This window comes from Panthera onca, chromosome D1, assembly GCF_046562875.1.
Source record: "Panthera onca isolate mPanOnc1 chromosome D1, mPanOnc1 haplotype 2, whole genome shotgun sequence".
Taxonomy (NCBI): domain Eukaryota; kingdom Metazoa; phylum Chordata; class Mammalia; order Carnivora; family Felidae; genus Panthera; species Panthera onca.
In genome coordinates this window covers 46,784,518-46,804,831 of record NC_138348.1, presented here as the reverse complement: position 1 = coordinate 46,804,831, position 20,314 = coordinate 46,784,518, and the positions used below count along the sequence as shown (strand labels likewise).

General features: G+C 37.5%; 1 protein-coding gene across 2 annotated transcripts in view; it reads left to right on the top strand.

Annotated features, from left to right (window-relative positions):
- USP47 (ubiquitin specific peptidase 47) overlaps nucleotides 1-20,314 on the top strand; it is a 106,928-nt gene that overhangs the window by 81,245 nt on the left and 5,369 nt on the right. For both annotated transcript variants that reach the window (XM_060606017.2, XM_060606018.2), the window contains 9 exons: nucleotides 478-582; nucleotides 2,660-2,867; nucleotides 5,870-5,985; nucleotides 7,990-8,109; nucleotides 9,775-10,555; nucleotides 15,437-15,612; nucleotides 15,953-16,033; nucleotides 18,069-18,184; nucleotides 18,769-18,887. In XM_060606017.2, the coding sequence (XP_060462000.1) occupies nucleotides 478-582; nucleotides 2,660-2,867; nucleotides 5,870-5,985; nucleotides 7,990-8,109; nucleotides 9,775-10,555; nucleotides 15,437-15,612; nucleotides 15,953-16,033; nucleotides 18,069-18,184; nucleotides 18,769-18,887 (1,822 nt within the window). The remainder of the gene's footprint in view (nucleotides 1-477; nucleotides 583-2,659; nucleotides 2,868-5,869; nucleotides 5,986-7,989; nucleotides 8,110-9,774; nucleotides 10,556-15,436; nucleotides 15,613-15,952; nucleotides 16,034-18,068; nucleotides 18,185-18,768; nucleotides 18,888-20,314) is intronic.

Below are 20,314 nucleotides of genomic sequence, written 5' to 3'. Positions count from 1 at the left end.
TAAGACTAATAAGCTGGTAAAAACCTTATCGCATAGAAATTGAGTAGAATTCATTAAGAGCCTTAAGCAAATTCATCTTTTTTAATAGAATTCTCTTAAGAAAATATCTCTTAATGAGATAACCACAGATGCTATAAAAATTTTGGCAGCAAGGACATTGATCACAGTATTTTCCAAACAAGGGAAAAACTTGAAACAACCTGAAAGTATGTCAGTAAGAGAATGATTACTTAAATTATGATACATGCTTATAAAGAAACATGCAGTTGTTAAAATTAATGTTTTTGAATTCTTATAAGATGAAATATAGTCACTATATTTGTTGTTGAGAAAAATAGACACGGAAGAGAATGATTTCAGTTATACATTTTTTTAATTGTAATATTTTGACTATTAGGAAAAAAATACTGTCTGCAGAAGAATTACATTTTGACTCGATGACTTGCTGAGATGATGACACTATTTTACATTTTCTAGATAAAATTATTCTGTTTGCATCCTGTGAAACAAGTAATGATGGAAAATAAATTGGAGGTTCATAAGGATAAGACATTAAAGGAAGCAGTAGAAATGGCTTATAAGGTATGTTTAATTGCACTGTTGACATTTAATTATTGATATCTTAGATAACAATAGTAATCTCTTTTCCAAAATTTTTATTATGGTCAGTAGTAATATCAGCACTTGCAGTAAACTTGATAGTCTATTTACATCATCTCTCTCTCAGTGGGTGTAGCTTATACATCTTCTTTGGAACATACCCAATTGAGTTGGAGAAATTTCTCACCCTGAAAGCCAGTTCAGTTTTGTAGAACAAGAATTAGAATTAGAAACAAAAACATTTATTCTTTTTCATTCATTTAACAGGTATGCATTGAGACCCTCCCACAATTTGCAAATATTTTATTGTTTAGATGCTGTAAAGTAAGTCAGTAATATATTGAGATTATTTCTCCTGAGATGTTATCCATGAGAAGCAGGCAGCTATGCAAAGAGTTGGGGAGAATATTTTAGTAGAGGTAACAACATGTGTGAAAACTGAGATGAGGTCGTGGCCGCCGTGATCAAAAAACTGTTAAAAGGGACATTGTATTTAGATTGTCTTGAATGAGAAGAGAGTAGCTTAAAATCAAATTAGAGACTTTATACAAATAGTAGGTTGCAATTTATTCTAAGAATAATGTAAAGTTATTAGTGGGTTTTGAAAGGCAAATAGAAACGGAAGCATTCTTTAACCAGATTATTCCAAATGTTGTCTGTAATACTTGACAAATTTTTGCCCTTTCCATGTAAATATGAGCATCATTGAACTGAAATTAAAGTCATTAGTTAGAGAAAAAATTGCATGCTACATTACAGTGTTCTGGTTTTGCTCACAATTGCATTTCCAGTACTTTTTCCTGGTGTGCAGGAAAAGGAAAATTTGGGTGGGTATGTGGATGAGCAAATGAATGAACAAACAGTAAAATTGATAGATAGCTCCGGATTTACCTCATTAAAAGTAAAAATCCTTTAAACACAGTGGACTGTAAGCATCATCTTTGCAAAACAGTAGTGAAACCAAATGAAACTAAAATAGAGAAAACATCTTAACAGTTTTTACACAATTTTACAGTCTGTAATAGCAGTAACAATAGTTTATATTCCAGCAGTTTTTAATGCAGGAAGACAAAGATTGTCTTAAAAGTCAGAACTAAAAGTTCATAAATACAAAGAGTCAAACAAACAGAAGAGAGAAATAAGTCAGTCTTATGTACCAGAAAGAGAACTCCATCTTTGGGAGGAGTGAGGGGAATAGAGGTCGGTGGGGACACACACCAAAGCTTACTGTTTTTCTTGAAGGTCCTAATCACAAACCTTAAATAAGTATGAAATACTTTGAAGTAATCCTTTCTGTCTCCAGGCAGTTCATTTTTCACTTAAGAGATGTTGCATCCAGAGTATGCCATCTACCAGTAACATGGGCCAGAGGGAGATTTTATGACAGAAATTCCATGCCCTGAGCTGTAGATATGCTGGAGGCTCATATGGAAGGGGAGCTGCGAGGTGGCGCATGGGAGACACGGAAGCTGTGGCCTCTCTGGTGGCTCTGCGAGGCGTGCTATCCCCTGCGCTTAGAAAGATGGTTAAACCCAAACATGTCATCACCAGTTCTTCTCCAGATCGGATTAATGCAACAGAAGCTGCATATTCTCTTGGTTGTTCTCCCCTGGGTTCCAGAGTAGTGATTATAGAGCAAGGGATTATAATACATTGATTTTGAGTTCATCTAAAGTTTAGAATGTTAACTTTTTTTAAAACTAGGAATGTTTTAAAAATATGTTAGTGCATAAGTTGCATTATTTAGGGGATAATGAAATAATTAAAAATAGCATTGAAGTTATGCCTTTAACTTTGATGTCTTTGAACTTTGATGCAAATCATAAATATATGAATTTTATTGTTTGCTAGGACCTATTGGTGGTGGAATTACACATCAGACTAAACTGTGTGTGTGTATGTGTATATATATGTGTGTGTATGTGTGTGTGCGCATATATCTATATCTATATATGTGTGTGTGTGTGTGTGTGTGTGTGTGTGTGTGTGTGTGTGTGTGTGTCTGTCTCCATCCGCCCCCCCCGCCCCCCCACCCCGGCCTGGCCTTGTTTTCTTTTAGATGATGGATTTAGAAGAGGTCATACCCATGGATTGCTGTCGCCTTGTTAAATATGATGAGTTTCACGATTACCTTGAACGATCGTATGAAGGAGAGGAAGATACCCCAATGGGACTTCTACTAGGAGGAGTAAAGTCAACATACATGTTTGATCTACTGTTGGAGACGAGAAAACCTGACCAAGTTTTCCAGTCTTACAAACCTGGAGGTAAAGAATTTTACAGTTGTACTGGACTTAAAATTTTCATGAGAAGGTTTTTTAATAGAAATGAGTTTAATTTTAAATTTTTTTATGTTCTTAAAATGCAGAATAATTTTGATAGGTTAGGAAGTAGCAACAAGCTTAGAATTAACTTCTAGATTACTTTCAAAGAGCTATATACAAAATTTTAAAAAATTAGCTTGCAGCCTTCAGTGGGATTTTTCTTTTTCAGTGCTGAAAACACTTCTCTTCCCCCCTTCTCTCTATTTATACAGAAAAAAAAGTCCAAAAACAGTATAGTCTCATCAACTCTCAGAAGTAGAATCTTATTTTTCAGGGTTTCCTTGATGAAGTGGTCTCATAACCCATTGCTGCCAACACTTTTTATTTTTCTCCATCTTCTCCATTTTTGCAGGTCCCAGGAACTTCATTCTTTTTTTTTTTGTCTTCATTAAATCTGTCACAGTCCTCAATATCTTGAGGGTTTTTTTGTTTGTTTGAGACTGATGTGGAAAGCAAAATACCACACTCCTAGCTTTACCCAGAGTAGTCCCTAAAGACAGTTACATGACCAAAGTTTTCTAGTAATCACTATGTAAACTGTAACAAATAGGGGAAAATAAAAATGTTTAAGTAACTTTAGAGAATTCTCACTATTATTGCATAACCCTGAATCCCTTCTATTGGTTGTTACAATTCAGACTTATGTTCTCTACTTTTATTCCTAAAAATTGAACTCACAAAAACCTTCTTCTGGGGGCGCCTGCCTAGGTGGCTCAATCGGGTAAGCGTCCTACTCTTAATTTCAGCTCAGGCCATAATCTCATGGTTCATGAGTTTGAGCCCCTCATCAGGCTCCACACTGATAGTAAAGCCTGCTTGGGATTCTCTTTCCCTCTCTCTGCCCCTCCCCCACTTGTGCATGTGCTTCCATGCTCTCTTTGGCTCTCTCAAAAAAGCAAAAGTAAAAAGCCTTCTACTCTCAAATTCTATTTCTTTGCAGATGCTATAAACCTCTCTTTGTTTTTTGTTTTTTTTTAATTAAGGCTCCTCTTTTCAAAGTAAATTAAGTATGATACTCTTAAGGGCTCCATCAGTCAGACTCTGTTCTGTTTGTAGAGAGTTCCTTTGGAGCATTTCCTTGCAGATTATTTTTGGTCTAGATAGCAAAATGATGATTAAAGTGTAACATGAGTCAGCAATAAAACCACTTTTTAAAAAGAGAACTTTAGGGACATCTGGGTGGCTTAGCGTCTGACTTCAGCTCAGGTCATGATCTTGCGGTTCATGGGTTCAAGCCCACATTGGGCCCTGTGCTGACAGCTCAGAGCCTGGACCCTGCTTCTGATTCTGTGTTTCCCTCTCTCTCTGCCCCTTCTCTGCTCACGCTCTCTCTCAAAAATAAACAAACTTAAAAAAAAAAAAGAAAAAGAGAACTATACGTGTGAGTGTGGATTGTAAAACTTGCAGATAGCGTTTTATTTATTCATTAATAATGACTTTAGCAGAATATTTTATCAGATTTAGATTAGAAATCTAGGGAAAAACCTGACCATTTATATACACTTCATAAAGGAAATTAAAACATTTAAGCCAGAGAATAACTAAGTGTTTGAAGATGATTTGCTTTTCTAGTAACTAAAAGTTTAGTTATATATAATCTGAAAACAGAAGAGAAGATAGGATTAAGTTGTAGTATGAAAAATTTAAGTGAAAAAAACAAACCATGTAAACCAAAGCAATTTTCTGTAGACTCTTCTGTAGAATGTAGAGAATATTATTTGGAGGAGGAGAAGTCTTTGATTATGAACGAGGTCTTGAGTGGTATAATGAAGGTTGATCAAAAGCAAATAGGGTTGCTGGGTCCCCTTTAGAATTTGTTCTGCATTCTCTAGTAATTTAATGTTGTGGTTTAGGTCTGTATTTTGCAACTTTGGATATGTATTTTATTTTAAGTTTATTTATTTATTCTGAGAGAGAGAGAGCATGAGTGCACAAGTCGGGGAGGGGCAGAGAGAAGGAGAGACAGAATCCCCGCACCATTAGCACAGAACCCAATGCAGGGTTTGAACTCATTAACTGTGAGATCATGACCTGAGCTGAGATCAAGAGTCAGTGCTTTAACTGACTGAGCCACCCAGGAGTACCTGGATATGCATTTTTAATGTGGTTGATAAATTTGTGTTATGTTTTACAAGGAAACAAACCATGAATTTTTTTTTTTTTTTTTTTAAAGACTGAGGCCGTTCTTGTGCAGGCCTTCTGTATTTTTTTTTAATTTTTTTTTCAACGTTTTTAATTTATTTTTGGGACAGAGAGAGACAGAGCATGAATGGGGGAGGGGCAGAGAGAGAGGGAGACACAGAATCGGAAACAGGCTCCAGGCTCCGAGCCATCAGCCCAGAGCCTGACGCGGGGCTCGAACTCACGGACCGCGAGATCGTGACCTGGCTGAAGTCGGACGCTTAACCGACTGCGCCACCCAGGCGCCCCACCATGAATTTTTCAAAAATCATATTTTGACTGTTGTCATTGTTTTTTGTTTTTTGTTTTTTTTTTTTTTTAATTTACATCCAAATTAGTTAATCCATATAGTGCAACAATGATTTCAGGAGTAGATTCCTTAATGCCCCTTTCTCATTTAGCCCATCCCCCTCCCACAACCCCTCCAGTAGCCCTCTGTTTGTTCTCCATATTTAAGAGTCTTTTATGTTTTGTTCCCCTCCCTGTGACTGTTTCATTGTTTTAAAGAGATCTAGGAGAACTTTTTTATTAGCCTCATTTCCATTTCTTTGTAGATGTTTGTAATGTAATACATTGCAAGGAGAAGTTTATTATGTATTATATACATGTGTAACATTGTTACGTCTACTATCTTAATAGTTAGGAAAATATTACCTTGCCATCTATTGGAAATATATTAGGAATGCAGTGCTCATGTGAAATAGACTTTTAAAAATAACATCCATTTATGTTTTTGTATTTTTCAAATGTTTTGTGTTTTTCAGAAGTGATGGTGAAAGTTCATGTTGTTGATCTTAAGGCAGAATCTGTAGCTGCTCCTGTCACTGTTCGTGCTTACTTAAATCAAACGGTCACAGAGTTCAAACAGCTTATTTCAAAGGTAAGGTTTAAAATTGGTCAGTGAATATTTTTGAGTGCTTGTTCTGTACAAAGCATTGTGTGATAGTTATGAGTGTGGGAACTAGTACTTACTAGCAGGAGGCAAGTACAGTTAGAAGAGAAACACACTTCAAGTGGAAGACACCAAGTGACCAAAGTATGGAGGTCAGGAAGTGTGAGGCAAGCGCACACAGTGATGGCATATGTGTTTGGCTCAACCTCTGTATAGTACAGGCCTAGAAATAGAAGTTAGTTTATTTCATGGAGAGTTTTTAAATAGTAAACACAAAAGCATGGGCTCTATTTGATGTGGGCAATGGGAAGTATGTTATTTGTTTGTTTTCCTAAGTTCAGCAGTGGTATGATGAGAGTTCTGCTGTAGAATGGTAAGTTCCTGGATAGAGGGGGAGTCCGTAAAGTAGATGAGGAGGCTGTGGAAATAGTGCAAGTGAAGGCATTGGACCAGAAAGGAGAGAAGGGGTAGATTGTAAGAATGATTATATGCGTAGAATCTGCAGGACTTGGGATTGGTTGGAGTAAGGCAAGAAGGAGCACAGATGCTTTGAGGAGTTTTGAACTTGGGTAGCCACAAAGTAGTGATCTAGTAATCAAAATGGAAGAGTAGGGTAGGGGAGCAGATTTGACAGGGAAGGTGGTGAATTAAATGCTGGCCATATTCGGTGAGTTAGTGATAAAGAACATAGACTCATTCAGAATTTGTGAGCTGGAAAAATATGATGAAAACATTCAAATTTCCTTGGGCCAAGCTAGTCCACTCTAGAGAAATGATTATACTGTACTCTGTAGAACACTGAGCACACAAACACAGGTGAAATTTTTCAGGATTCTTAAGCCCCAGGCTTAGATGACTTGCTGTAGTGGAAATTGTTCAGTAATAGCAAGCAAGAAGTTGATCCACTTTCTAGTCATTCCTCTATGGCAGTATTATCTTTGATCTCATCTAGGTTTTTTTTTTTAATGCCTATTTTAACAGGGTTGTTGTGAATGTTAATGGAACAAATAAATGCTCTGTTTGTGGAGAAAAATTGTTAAGTTATTATATAAAAGTTGGGTTTTAATTATTATTGCGTTGAAAAAACAACAATGACCTCTGATTCTTCTGCCAAAGTAATAGATAATTTGAGGAGATAAATCATGTTTTGGAGATAGATTTTACAATTAAATTGCTCTTAGAAAGCCTATATAAGTGTACTTGCTCCTTATTACAGTTTAATCTAGAGTATGAGCATTGAGGTAGAATACAAAAGAAACATATGACATTGCCTTCCTGAAGAAGTTAATAATTTTATTGGGGGAGAATATATCTGTAGAGAATAAAGGCAGTCACAAAGTATTTTGCCAAGAAAGGCAGCAGATAAAGTCTAACTAGACCGCCAAAGAATTAGTTATCATTAGTTGTATTGAAAACACATCATGTTTTTTTAAATGTAAATTTTTTTGTCTGCTCATTTCTTGTGAAATTCCCAAAATGATACCTCAGATTAAGGACATGTACTTTTAGAGTAACTTGAAACTTTACCTATTAATTTAATCTCATTTTACACAGAAGAAAAATGATTTAGTAGAAGTATTAACTATTCGCAGAATACAAAAGAACTCATCAAAAGTTCAGGAGTTAAACAGTTACTGGTTTGACATCTGTTCTCAAAGTGTCAGTTACTCAGTTTCTTTGGAACCACATCCCCTCATTTACTTTGCAAGTGCGAGAGGAATAGAATTTTTAGTGAAAAATCATTACCTTTAAAATAGTTTCAGAGCATCCATTCATAAGTGATACTTTGTTCACCTAATTTACAGCATAATTAATGGATAGGACTAAAATTTTTCCCATAGAGTCTTTAAAAATTTATAAACCTCCACTAAGATTATTTTCTTTTAATTTTCTTTCTGTTTCTAAGAACTCAGCAGTGTGTCTTCATCCACATTTCCAAGTCCAGCAGAATTATCCTTGCGAGTACTTTTTACTGACTTGCTTCCATTGCAGGCCATCCATTTACCTGCTGAAACCATGCGGATAGTGCTAGAGCGCTGCCACAATGATCTGCGCCTCCTCACTGTGCCCAGTAAGACCCTGAAAGCTGAAGGGTTTTTTAGAAGTAACAAGGTATGTCTTTTATTTCTTCATTACTATTGTCTATGCTGGTAATAGTAAATTAAGTTTCATATTATAAGGCTGGCCTCTAGAGCCATCCACTATGTGTCTGTAATTTACCTCGTAAGTTCTCCCAGCGTCTCGGCAATTACCTTCCTTTGTAATCAGGTCAGATCAGGCTTCTTTCTGTCCTACTCCATCCGTCTGCCGGTTCTCCTCTAGGTCTTGTTCATGAGCTACCTCTGCCTGCCTGCAGTATTCTTCCCCCTCTCCCTACATTTTTTTTCAAGGCGCAGATTAGTCCTGCCTCTTTGGTGAAGCCTTACTGACCATTTCTGTCCACAACAATCTTGTCCTCTGAATTCTGTAAATTATGTTACACTCGTTCTTGAGCTTCTCCCATAAAGCACTACTTGATGGGGAAAGTCAAAGACATGCCTACTCTAGAGAAGATTGTCATTTGGGTTCACCCAAAGGGGTTCACCCTTTGCCTACTTATTTATCTCAGATAGAAAAGAGAAAGTTCACATTGATCTGTTTGTTTCATCTCTTGACGTGTTCTATCATTGATAAATGATTTTTCCTCTGTGTTTATTCATAACACCATCAGTTTACTCTGGATCAATTGAATCCAAAATTTTCCCTGTTTGCCATGTTTTATTTATTGCCTTTTCCGTTCTCATTCATCTTAGTGCAGTCTAGTCTTTTATCTCATTTAACCTTTTTTAGTGTTGTCTTATTATTCCTAAGGTGTAATTTTTATTCACCTCTGTTTTCTTTGGATACTTTTGTGTGGTGCTTATGTGTGTATCATTAAAATCCGCCCTAATACCATTTTAGGGTGAAAAGTAGGAGGGATCTCACTTTATTTTTTTCTTTAAATGGTTAGCTAATGATCCTAATCTGTAACATTGATTGGACACTGGTTATCTGTATTTAACCAGTACTTCCCCCAGATTATTTGAAAAACATCCCCAGATGAAATACCATTTCATCTATAAATAATCTGAATGTCTATCTCTAAAAGGTGAGAACTCTTTAAAAACATAACTATAATTATATTATTACATCTAGAAAATTAACAGAATTAATATCAACAAATGTCTAGTCAAGCTTCCCTTATTATCTTGTAAAATTTTTTTCTGACAGGATTTATTTGTTCAGGTAGGATCCAAATAAAGTCCATGATATACCTCTCAAGTCTATTTTAACCTACAGATCCCCCTATGTGTATTTATTTCCTTGTCATTTATTTGCTCTAGAATCAAGTCATTTGTCCATTAGATTTTTTTTCTATAATCTGGATTTTGGTATTACATTCCCAAAATGCCTTTATACATGTTCCTCTATCCATGTTCATGCTACGCTTGTTTTTCTAATGAGCAAGATGTGGAATACAAAAACTTTCTGAAAATAGAAAACCCAGTAAACAAGGTATCAGTGTGTGCATGTGCGCATGTGTGTGTCTCATCTATCTTAGCACAGTTTTATGGCTAATTACAAAGACATATGAACATAATATTTATTGTATTTAGTCTCCAAAAACCGTACACATTTCCTTTAGAGATGTCATCATCCCAAATTTTACAACATTTTGTCTTGTGTTGAGGTGATATGAGTGAGAATGAATGTCATTAAAATTAATGATGTAATGTAACTCTCTTACTTACTATTTAGGTATTTGTTGAAAGTTCTGAGACTTTGGATTACCAGATGGCCTTTACAGACTCTCATTTGTGGAAACTCCTGGATCGTCATGCAAATACGATCAGATTATTTGTTTTGTTACCTGAACAGTCCCCAGGCTCTTATTCCAAAAGGACAGCGTGCCAGAAAGCTGGGGGTGATTCTGGTGGTAACGTGGATGATGACTGTGATAGAGTCAAAGGACCTGTGGGGAGCCTCAAGTCTGTGGAAGCTATTCTCGAAGAAAGCACTGAAAAACTCAAAAGCTTGTCACTACAACAGCAGCAAGATGGAGATAATGGAGACAGCAGCAAAAGTACTGAGACAAGTGACTTTGAAAACATAGAATCACCTCTCAATGAGAGGGACTCTTCAGCGTCAGTGGACAATAGAGAACTTGAACAGCACATTCAGACTTCTGATCCCGAAAATTTTCAATCTGAAGAACGATCAGACTCAGATGTGAATAATGACAGGAGTACAAGTTCAGTGGACAGTGACATTCTTAGCTCCAGTCACAGCAGTGACACTTTGTGCAATGCTGATAATGCTCAGATTCCTTTGGCTAATGGACTTGACTCTCATAGCATCACGAGTAGTAGAAGAACTAAAGCAAACGAAGGGAAAAAAGAGACATGGGACACAGCAGAAGAAGACTCTGGAACGGATAGTGAATACGATGAGAGTGGCAAGAGCAGGGGAGAAATACAGTACATGTATTTCAAAGCAGAACCCTATGCTGCAGACGAAGGTTCTGGGGAAGGACATAAATGTATGTACTTAGAAAGAAAACTCCTTGAAACAGCACCAATTGGTTTCTCAGTTTATTTAAATTTTTAGTTAAGAAAGGAACCAGCTAAGAGTTCAGTACTTTGTTCTAGGATCACCCGTAACTTCCTGGATTATAAGAGTGTTCTCTGTTGCCTTTGCTTTCATTTTCGGGGCAGTTGTAGTAACAACTGTCTTTGGACCTCCGCAGCACATCAGACCTGTGACAGCAGTGATGTCACAGCTCTGGGGAAGATAAGTGAAAAAGAAAAGGAATGAAGAATTGTTTTAAAGGAAAGAATTATGATAAAAGCCCTAAGTTAAAAACTAAGAAATAGTTTAAAAAGTAAATAATATACCAAAAAGATAAAATTTGGTATTCATTGCTGAGGAAAAGTTTTTATTTGTGCATCCCCTCTCTTCTCTTTATCCCTCAATGCAAATAACCCCCTCCCCACCCCCTAAATAGTCCATGGTTAACTGGGAAAGTCAGAAAAAGGAAAGGGGCTTTTTTGGTTTTTTTTGTTTTTTTTTTTCAACGTTTTTCATTTATTTTTGGGACAGAGAGAGACAGAGCATGATCGGGGGAGGGGCAGAGAGAGAGGGAGACACAGAATCGGAAACAGGCTCCAGGCTCCGAGCCATCAGCCCAGAGCCCGACGCGGGGCTCGAACTCACGGACCGCGAGATCGTGACCTGGCTGAAGTCGGACGCTTAACCGACTGCGCCACCCAGGCGCCCCAGAAAGGGGCTTTTTTAAAGTTGATACTTTGAAGTAAGCTCCAAGCAGAGTATAAACTAGAAATCCTCAAGTGTATAATCACAAAAACATTGAAGAGATCTGTCAGTTCAGGTATTTGGGATAAGCAGCAACAGCAAAAACACACCTACATGAAAACAATAAAATGACTTATAAAACATCAGATGAAAACAGCCAAAGAATGTACAAAAGTTTTCTTCAAGTATAAAAGGGAAATAGCTCAAAAAAACAAATACTTTGCATTATATTACCCCTTATATTCTTAATTTTAGTTTTCAAAACACTTGTTCTCACTTGAAGCTTCTCTGAAATTAGTAAAGCAAATATTGATATCCTCGTTTGACTGATAAGAAAACTGAAGCTCATAGTGGATGGATGACTTGCCCAAAAGTACATGTGTAGCTAGTAAGGAGTGGAACCACTACTAGAATATAAGTCTTTGAATTGAATGCATTTGCTGTTACCTTTCTGACAGTGGAAAGGGAGTCCCACTCTATCCATCTGTTCATCCACCCCCCCCCCCCAATTAATATTTCCTGAATCCATTCAAGATGCCAGGCCCTACGTAGATGTTAGAAGTGGAGATGACAAAGACGCAGCCTCATGTTTCATCTGGTGGGAGAAGGCCCACAACCAGCATGAAAGTTAATTGCTGCGATGCTTATAGTCTCAAAATTTAGTCTCTTAAGGAAGTGGTAGAAATTATGAAATCAGTAATAAAAATGCATAAATTTGTCTTTTTAACTAATTAGTTCCCAGTAACACTGGAACCATGTGACATCCATATAGATACCTTGCAGAAACTCAAGTGGGAAAATGTGGGTTAGTGAGCCACAACGGAGACAGAGACTCTATAATAATGCTTTAACTCCCTGTGGCACTTTTACTTCATAAGTCTCATTAATTCACATCATCTCACTTATTTCTCAACAGCTGTGTGAAATTGATGCCATTAGACACTTTTTGCTGATGAAGAAACTGGCTCAAACTGACTTAAATAATTTGCCGGGGGTCACACAGCCAGTAGGTCACACTGCTGGTCAGTCCAGCTCCTGTGATCTGATTGTAAGCCTGGCCCACATTTCTCCACCTCATAACTGCTACCCACTGTCTCTTACTTTCCTCACGTCAGAGTAAAGGAAAAATAGCCAGTAGCTACCCTTTCTTACCATCTTCAACCCTTCAAGAGCATTAGAAAATTAAAAACAGCTCCTCTTTACAAAGAGGTTAGAAATTTCTCTTAAGTGGTTTGTTTTATAATGATGTGCTGGAGAGTTGACTGCATGAGTCTAAACGTTAAGAATTTAATAGGAATACTTAGAATTGTAGACTGAGGAGTCTCCTTCCACCTTTTTGGAAATTCATAGTGGACTAGTTTACTAGCATTCGTTGAAATAGTAAACATGATGATCAAGAGAACCCGTTTACTACAATTTATTTTGGTTTTCAGAAGCCGTGCAGAAGGCTTGTTTGAACAGAAAAAGTGGAAACGGGCTTAGAGGTAGATGAGTAGGGTTGAGAGCCAGCAGCCACGTGCTTCAGGAGTCTGTACTAAGACTGTTTCATCACAGCTCCTCAGAGACCTGAAAGTTGGTACCTGGGTAACATGGATGATGAATAATAATACGGTTCTTCAGAGTGATGAAATGCCAGGGTGTAACACATAAACAAAGAATTTGATATCTGAAGAGTGACATTTTATATACAGTATAGACAATATGGGTAGCAACTGAAATACACTTAAAGTGATGGTCTTTAAGCTATCTGTTATAATCCAGGAATTGTTTCGGGGAGTATGGACCTTTCTCTGAAAATACTGTTCCACTGTGACCTATTGTAGGCTGCAGGCACTCAGGGATAAATAGGGAGATCAAGGTAATAAAAATGAGAGTGCATTTGCACTGATAATTTCTTTGTACAATTTTGGTTATCACTTCATTTAAGAAATACATAAAAGAAAGAAACCCTAAAGATATTTTGAGGTTGCTCTGTGAAGAGACCAAACTCTTCAGTTTGAAGAGGTGAATAGGGAAAACGGCATGATGGTAATCTCTAAAATTATAATTATAGCCAGTCAATTAAGCCAACAATTTTTGCCAGGGCTGTAGTACACATTTGACATATACTGACCCCAAGGTATAAGCACAACTGTCTGCATTTTATAATAGAGGTAATTGAGGTACAGAGAAGTCAAGCCACAGTCACAAATGTAAGGTACAAGGAGGAGCCAAGAATTCATTCAGGCCAGCCCATTTCACTACAGAACCACTTGGTCCTAATCACCATATTGGACTGTATCAATAACAACAAACATTTGTATCTTCCTGTGATTCATTACTGTGAGTTAGAAACCAAAATTGTGGTAATAGCTTATTGTTTGAGTAATGACTTAGAATTTACTACATTTGTCATAACAGCAATCAGTGAGACTGGTGTAATGATCCTGTGAGAAAACCGAGGCCCAGAGACATTGGATGACTTACCAATAGCCATTTATTAGGCAACAACTGAAATCTAGTCATTGGCTTCTGATTTCTAATCAAGTAATTTTTTCATTATACCCTTCTCTCAAGAAATGTTGTACCTGCTGGATAGTATAAATAGAGGCTTATTTGCCAAAAGCTGGGTTACTTAGGAGTATTCCTTAAATTTTAGAAATGGACATTTTAAAGGAATTAAATGCTGCCTGAAAAGTTATATATAACAAAAAAGTTCATCACCGTGTTTATATTCTATCTCATACTTTATGGTCACATTTTCTATAGTGAATCTGAATCTTATAACCGGAAAAACAGTAAATGGACATTAATTTATTTGAAAAAGTCCACTCAAAAATTCATCAACCCAAAAGTTGGGTCAACCTGGGAACATAAACCAGTCATGTTTGAGGGTCTCATCCTTGACTTTTTTTTTTTTTTCTTTTTTTTTGAGAGAGAGCATACACTTGGGGGAGGGGCCGAGAGGGAGGGAGGGAGGGAGAGAGAGAGAGAGAGAGAGAGAGAGAAAATCCCAAGCAGGCTCTGCATCGCCGGCCCAGAGGCTGACACGGGGCTCCAATCCATGAACCATGAGATTGTGTGACCGGAGCTGGAGTCAAGAGTGGGACACTTAACCGACTGAGCCAGACAGGGTGCCCCTCACCCTTGACTTCTGATGTAAATTTTACAGAAAACCAGAGCCTGCCCTAGAGAGAGCCTTATGGCTCTAGAGGAACCACGGGCCTAAGGTGGGATGGCAGCTCTTGTTATACTGCACTGTCTATATTGTAAGAGAGAGAGGAACTTGAGTGAAGTTGTTGCTCTTTACTAGGATATGAAGACTGGAGTCTTAGAAATATTTCAGAAGTATGTTCATGAGTAACTTGTAAAGGACAAAAGATTAATAAGTATTAGAAGAAATGAAGCTCACCAAAAACAATCCTATTGCTTTGCCATGAGAGTTTATATCGAAGCTTGCGGGGGGTGGTGGGAGTTTCTGATCCATTTAGATGCTCTTCTTGTTACGGTCCAACCACATGATAAAACAGATATCATCATATGCTCGTCTTGACGGTTTTTTCTAGTAGAAATCCCAGAACCAAATTTACTAACAATTTTTGAGGCAATTACTAGATATCTACACTGTGCCAAAAGCATGATAAACATATTAACCTCACTGAATTCACACTGCAGTACTAGGAGGTAGGTACTACTCTCTCCATTTTTTAAATGAGGAAGTGGCTACAAGGAGGCCAGTGGCTTGCCCCAGGTCACATAGCTGGCCGGGAAGCAGAAGAGGCACGGTTGGAACCCAGCCAGAGCCTACATTATTACTGTGAAGAACTAAGAATGTATGTAATTGAAAAGACTTTCCTGAAGTTTGGTTTGGGACTCAGCAGCATATATAAATAAATAGATGAGCACTTCAGTCTCTCAGAATGTTGGAAGTTGTTGAAGCTGTTGGATTTTATCATATGCTCCGTGTCCGTGTTTTTTTGTCCATGCAATGTTGTGTATTAGCTTAAAGTCAAATAACTGAAGGGGGTACTTTTTCCCTGTACAGTATAATAAAGTGCATATGATCTGTTTTATTTATATTCTAAGAGGTTTCTTTTTTTGTTTCGCTTTTGTTTTTTTTTGTACTTAGGGCTGATGGTGCATGTTGATAAAAGAATTACACTGGCTGCTTTCAAACAACACTTAGAGCCCTTTGTTGGAGCTTTGTCCTCTCACTTCAAGGTCTTCCGGGTGTATGCCAGCAACCAGGAGTTTGAGAGCGTCCGGCTGAATGAGACACTTTCATCCTTTTCAGACGACAATAAGGTTGATTAAAATCATTTCAAATAATTAGAGTCTGTTTTACATGATAGATTTGAGAACATCTTGCCCTGTTTCCAAGTAAGATGAAATAGCCCTAAGAGGGTCATTTTGTTTTTATGTTTAGTGATTGGTCGTTTTTTTTCATTCATCTAATAAACATTTGTTAAGTGTTAACTGTGTGTCAGTTACTGTTCTAGGTGCTGGGAATCAGAGGTAAAAGATACACCTGTTCTCAAAGAGCCCATAATCTAGAGAATTTTTGAAGACCAAACTAAACAGTGTGGGGAGAATGGGTTGTTTATTCTGCGGAGATAATACATCTAAAAAACTTTTTAATTTATAGATTACAATTAGACTGGGGAGAGCACTTAAAAAAGGAGAATACAGAGTTAAAGTGTACCAGCTGCTGGTCAATGAGCAAGAGGTAAGTAAGCTGCTTCAGAGCAATATGACGTCACTTCTGCTAGTTATTAAAAACATAGAGTTCAGAGATGTTGTGACTCGTCATTTCTTTTGCTGTCTCTAAAGCACAGACAGGACACTGTTTCCAGAAGCTATTTTGGTTGTGCGGGCCATATTGCCTGTATTGCAGCCACTCATTTCTGCCCCTGTAGCACAAAACCAGACGTAGACAATACATAAACCAGTGGAATTAGCTGTGTCCCAACAGAGTTTATTTACAAAAACATGCAGCAGACAAATGTGGTCCTCAAGCCTTTCTTTGCCTTCCCTCTGCTTTAAAGTATTGTTACACATGTTGGAATGAGGCAGACATTTCCTGCTTTGAAAAGGAGACTTGTTTGTGCTTGATTTTAAGAAATTCTCACATAGTGCTCCAGGGGGATAGCAGTTGATCTGTAGAGCATGTAAGGATTTTTTGCGTTCAGAGAGTCATTTCAGTATTTAACAGGCATTCATTTATCTCGTAGCTGCCATATGCTCACAGATGTTAACTCCTTGAATCTGCATCAGTTAGCTATGATGTAGATATTATTATTCCCATTTTGTAGATGAAGAAACTGAGGCACAAAGAAGTTATGTAACTTGCCCAAGGTCATGTAACAGATGCCAGACAAATGCCCAGAAGAAAAAGGCAAAGTCCCTGTTTTGGGGATGTTTATAACATCTTAGTGAGGACCTAGACAAGTGTGCAAACTAAATAGCAAAGACCGTATTCCCCACTTCTTATCCATAGGGGATGTGTCCAAGACCCCCCTCCGCCCAGTGAATGCCTGAAACCGAGGATAGTGCCGTGCCACTCCCTACATATACACTATGCTCTTACCTAGACATGTATACCTTAATAAAGTTTAACTTATACATTTGGCAAGGTAAGAGATTAACTGTTGCCAGAAATGAAATAGAACAGTTACAACAGTACACTGTAATAAAAATTATGTGAATGTGGTCTCTCTCAAAAAATCTCATTGTATTATATTTACACTTCTTGTGATGACATAAGATGATAAAATGTGCGTGTGATGAGATGCAGTAAGGGGAATAACATAGGCACTGTGACATAGCATTGGGTTACTACTGATCTTCTGATGATTTGGCAGAAGGATCATTTGTTTCCGGACCCCAGTTGGCTAACTGCAAGTAACTGAATGTTCAGAAGGGGAAACCACAGATAAAGACAGACTGCTGAAAATGGAGAAATTTTTCATAAAACGCCTTCATTTGTCCAACAGAGAGTTTATTGAGCACCCATCATGTGTCTTTTATTTCTTCTGAGAGAGAGAGAGAGAGAGAGAGAGAACAAGTAGGGGAGGGGCAGAGAGAATTCTAAGTAGGCTCCACATTGTCAACACAGAGCCGAATGTGGGGCTCAAATCCACGAACTATGAGATCATGACCTGAGCTGAAATCAAGAGCCAGACGCTTAACTGACTGAGCCACCAAGGTGCCCCAACCCATCATATCTCTTATATGTGAATGTTTCATCTGCGTTTGGGGTTTGTAGATAAAATGTCCCTTCTGAGACAATGAATGAACATATTTGGAGAAGTAGTATGCAGTTCCCTCATTTTAATCCATAAAAGTGATTTTTACTTTCAAAATTGCGATCACTTTATTATAAGGAGAGAAATATGAATGTGGTATTTAATCTTCACAATGACTCTGTGAGGAAGACACTACCCTCGGTTTACAGATGAAAAAAAGGAGGCCCGGGGACACCTGCCCCTCTCCCCTGCTCATATTCTCTCTCTCTCTCTCTCCCTCAAATAAAAAAAATAGTAATTATTTAAAAAAATTAAAAAGGAGGCCCAGAAAGGTTAAGTAAACTTGCCCAAGATAGCTTACTTAGTAAGTAGTGGAGCCAATATTTGAACCTAGGAAGATCAGCTCCTAAACTCAGTCCTATAATTGTCATACTGTACAGTGCAAATAAAATGTCTTGTGTACCCTTATTGAATGTGTAATTCAGCTCTCTGATTGTTTTATGTTTGTATTCCTAGCCATGCAAGTTTCTGCTAGATGCTGTGTTTGCTAAAGGAATGACAGTACGGCAATCAAAAGAGGAATTAATTCCTCAACTCAGGGAGCAGTGTGGTTTAGAGCTCAGTACTGACAGGTAAAGTAAAATTACAGTATCATCAGCAATTAGAGGAAATCTTGTGTGGTCTGTTGATATGGATTGGTATGATTTTCTAAAACCAGAATTAAAGAATTCCTCTACTAAGAATTTTAATACTACAGATTAATAGAAGTAAGCAAAAGTATTAGAATTTGTTTGCGCTTCCTCTGTAGGATACTAAATTTGAAATTGGGGGAAGATTTCATTATAGTTCCCCCAAATTAAAAAAAAATTTTTTATGTTTATTTATTTTTGAGAGAGAGGAAAAAGTGTGATCGGGGGAAGGGGCAGAGAGAGGGAGACAGAGAATCAGAAGCAGGATCCAGGCTCTGAGCTGTCAGCACAGAGCCCAATGTGGGGCTCAAACCCATGGACTGCGAGATCATGACCTGAGCCAAAGTCGGATGCTTAACTGACTGAGCCACTCAGGCACCTCATATTTTCCCAAAATTTTAATGAATAATCACTTGACTTTTATATTTAAATATAGTTCATTATTCATTGATGTCAGATTCATGTTGTTGTTTTCAGGTTAACAATCTCAAGTAATAGTAGTTTAAAATGTCTTATCACATTTGTAGATTTCGTCTAAGGAAAAAAACATGGAAGAACCCTGGCACTGTCTTTCTGGATTATCATATTTATGAAGAAGACATTAATATCTCCAGCAACTGGGAGGTTTTCCTTGAAGTTCTTGATGGTATCATCCATATTTTTGTGGGGAACTATCAGAAATGCTCTGGAACTAATAGAAGCCTATAGTTTTTATCAAAGAACAAGTTTTCTTCCACCTTTACTCTGGGTTGCATTTGCCTTTTAAATATTTCTTTAATTTTGAGAATATTAATTTCTCCTTACAGGAAGTTGACAGTTTTGAAGTTTGCATTTATAGTACTTTTTACAGGAAACTCTGCTAACATTTTCTTACCTGTGTTTGTTATTTAGTTTCTTTTTTCATTATGGCTGATTTTGTTTTGAGGATGTGGTATTGATAATTTACCAGGGATTTTGAGAACAATGGCCAAGTACCACAAACTGGATGGTTTCAACAATAGAAATGTGTTGTCTCACAGTCTGGAGGCTGCAAGTCTGAAGTCATGGTGTTGGCAGGCTTGCTTCCTTCTGAGGGCTGTGAGGGAAAATTTGTTCATGGCCCTCCCCTAGCTTCTGGTGGTTGATTGGCAGTCTTTGGTGTTCCTTGACTTGTTAAATGCATCATCCTGATCTCTGTTTTCATCTGAACATGATGTGAGATGTGCATCTGTGTATGCTTGTGTGTCTGCTTCCGCATTTCCCCATATTATAAGGACACTAGCCCTGTTGGATTAGAGTCACCCTAATGATCGCATTTTAGCTTGATTACCACTGTAACAACCCTATTTCCTAATTAGGTCATATTCTGAGGTACTAGGGTATAGGACTTTAAATGTCTTTTTGAGGAGACACAGTTCAGCCTGTAAAAGTGACCCAGAAGAGGACCTGTGTTTGTCACACCTCCTGCTTTTAATGATCTAAATGGGAACATTTAAAGTATTGTTTTTTGGAGGAGGTAATGGGAGAAAAGTTGGCTTTGGGGTGATCATATCAAGGGAAACAACTAGTTCTATGTTCTTTTGTGACTGCTATTGCCTAGAAAGATTTTGATTTTCCTTTTTTTCCCCTTAGAAATTAAAACATCATAAGATTATGATAGTTTTCCAAGGGTTCAATAATACTAACACCTCACCTATTTCATGCTATTTAAGGTCTGATTTGGTTTAAATTTCAATTGTTAAAACTATGAGTATTTGACAAGTTAACAGGGGAGTCAGGGACAGCCAGCACGCTATCTACTATGATGTGGAGACAAGTGTTCCAGATTGTGATTCCTTCTGTGAGTGTCTGGGGCCTTAGAGAATAACCAGTATGTCTGAGTAGACCAAGAAGAGATGGCGAAGGACAGAGAAATTCCCCTTGTTAGGGAGGATTGAGTATGTATTAGCAGAGATGGGTTAGCCGGGAGATGTTACTGGATGGTGGGTACCTGTGTCAGTATCATTTCAGTATATATGTTAGCTTGACAATAGTTGAGTGAGAAATAAATCATGTGAAATCATGTGATTAAATCTAAGAAACATTGACCTGTAA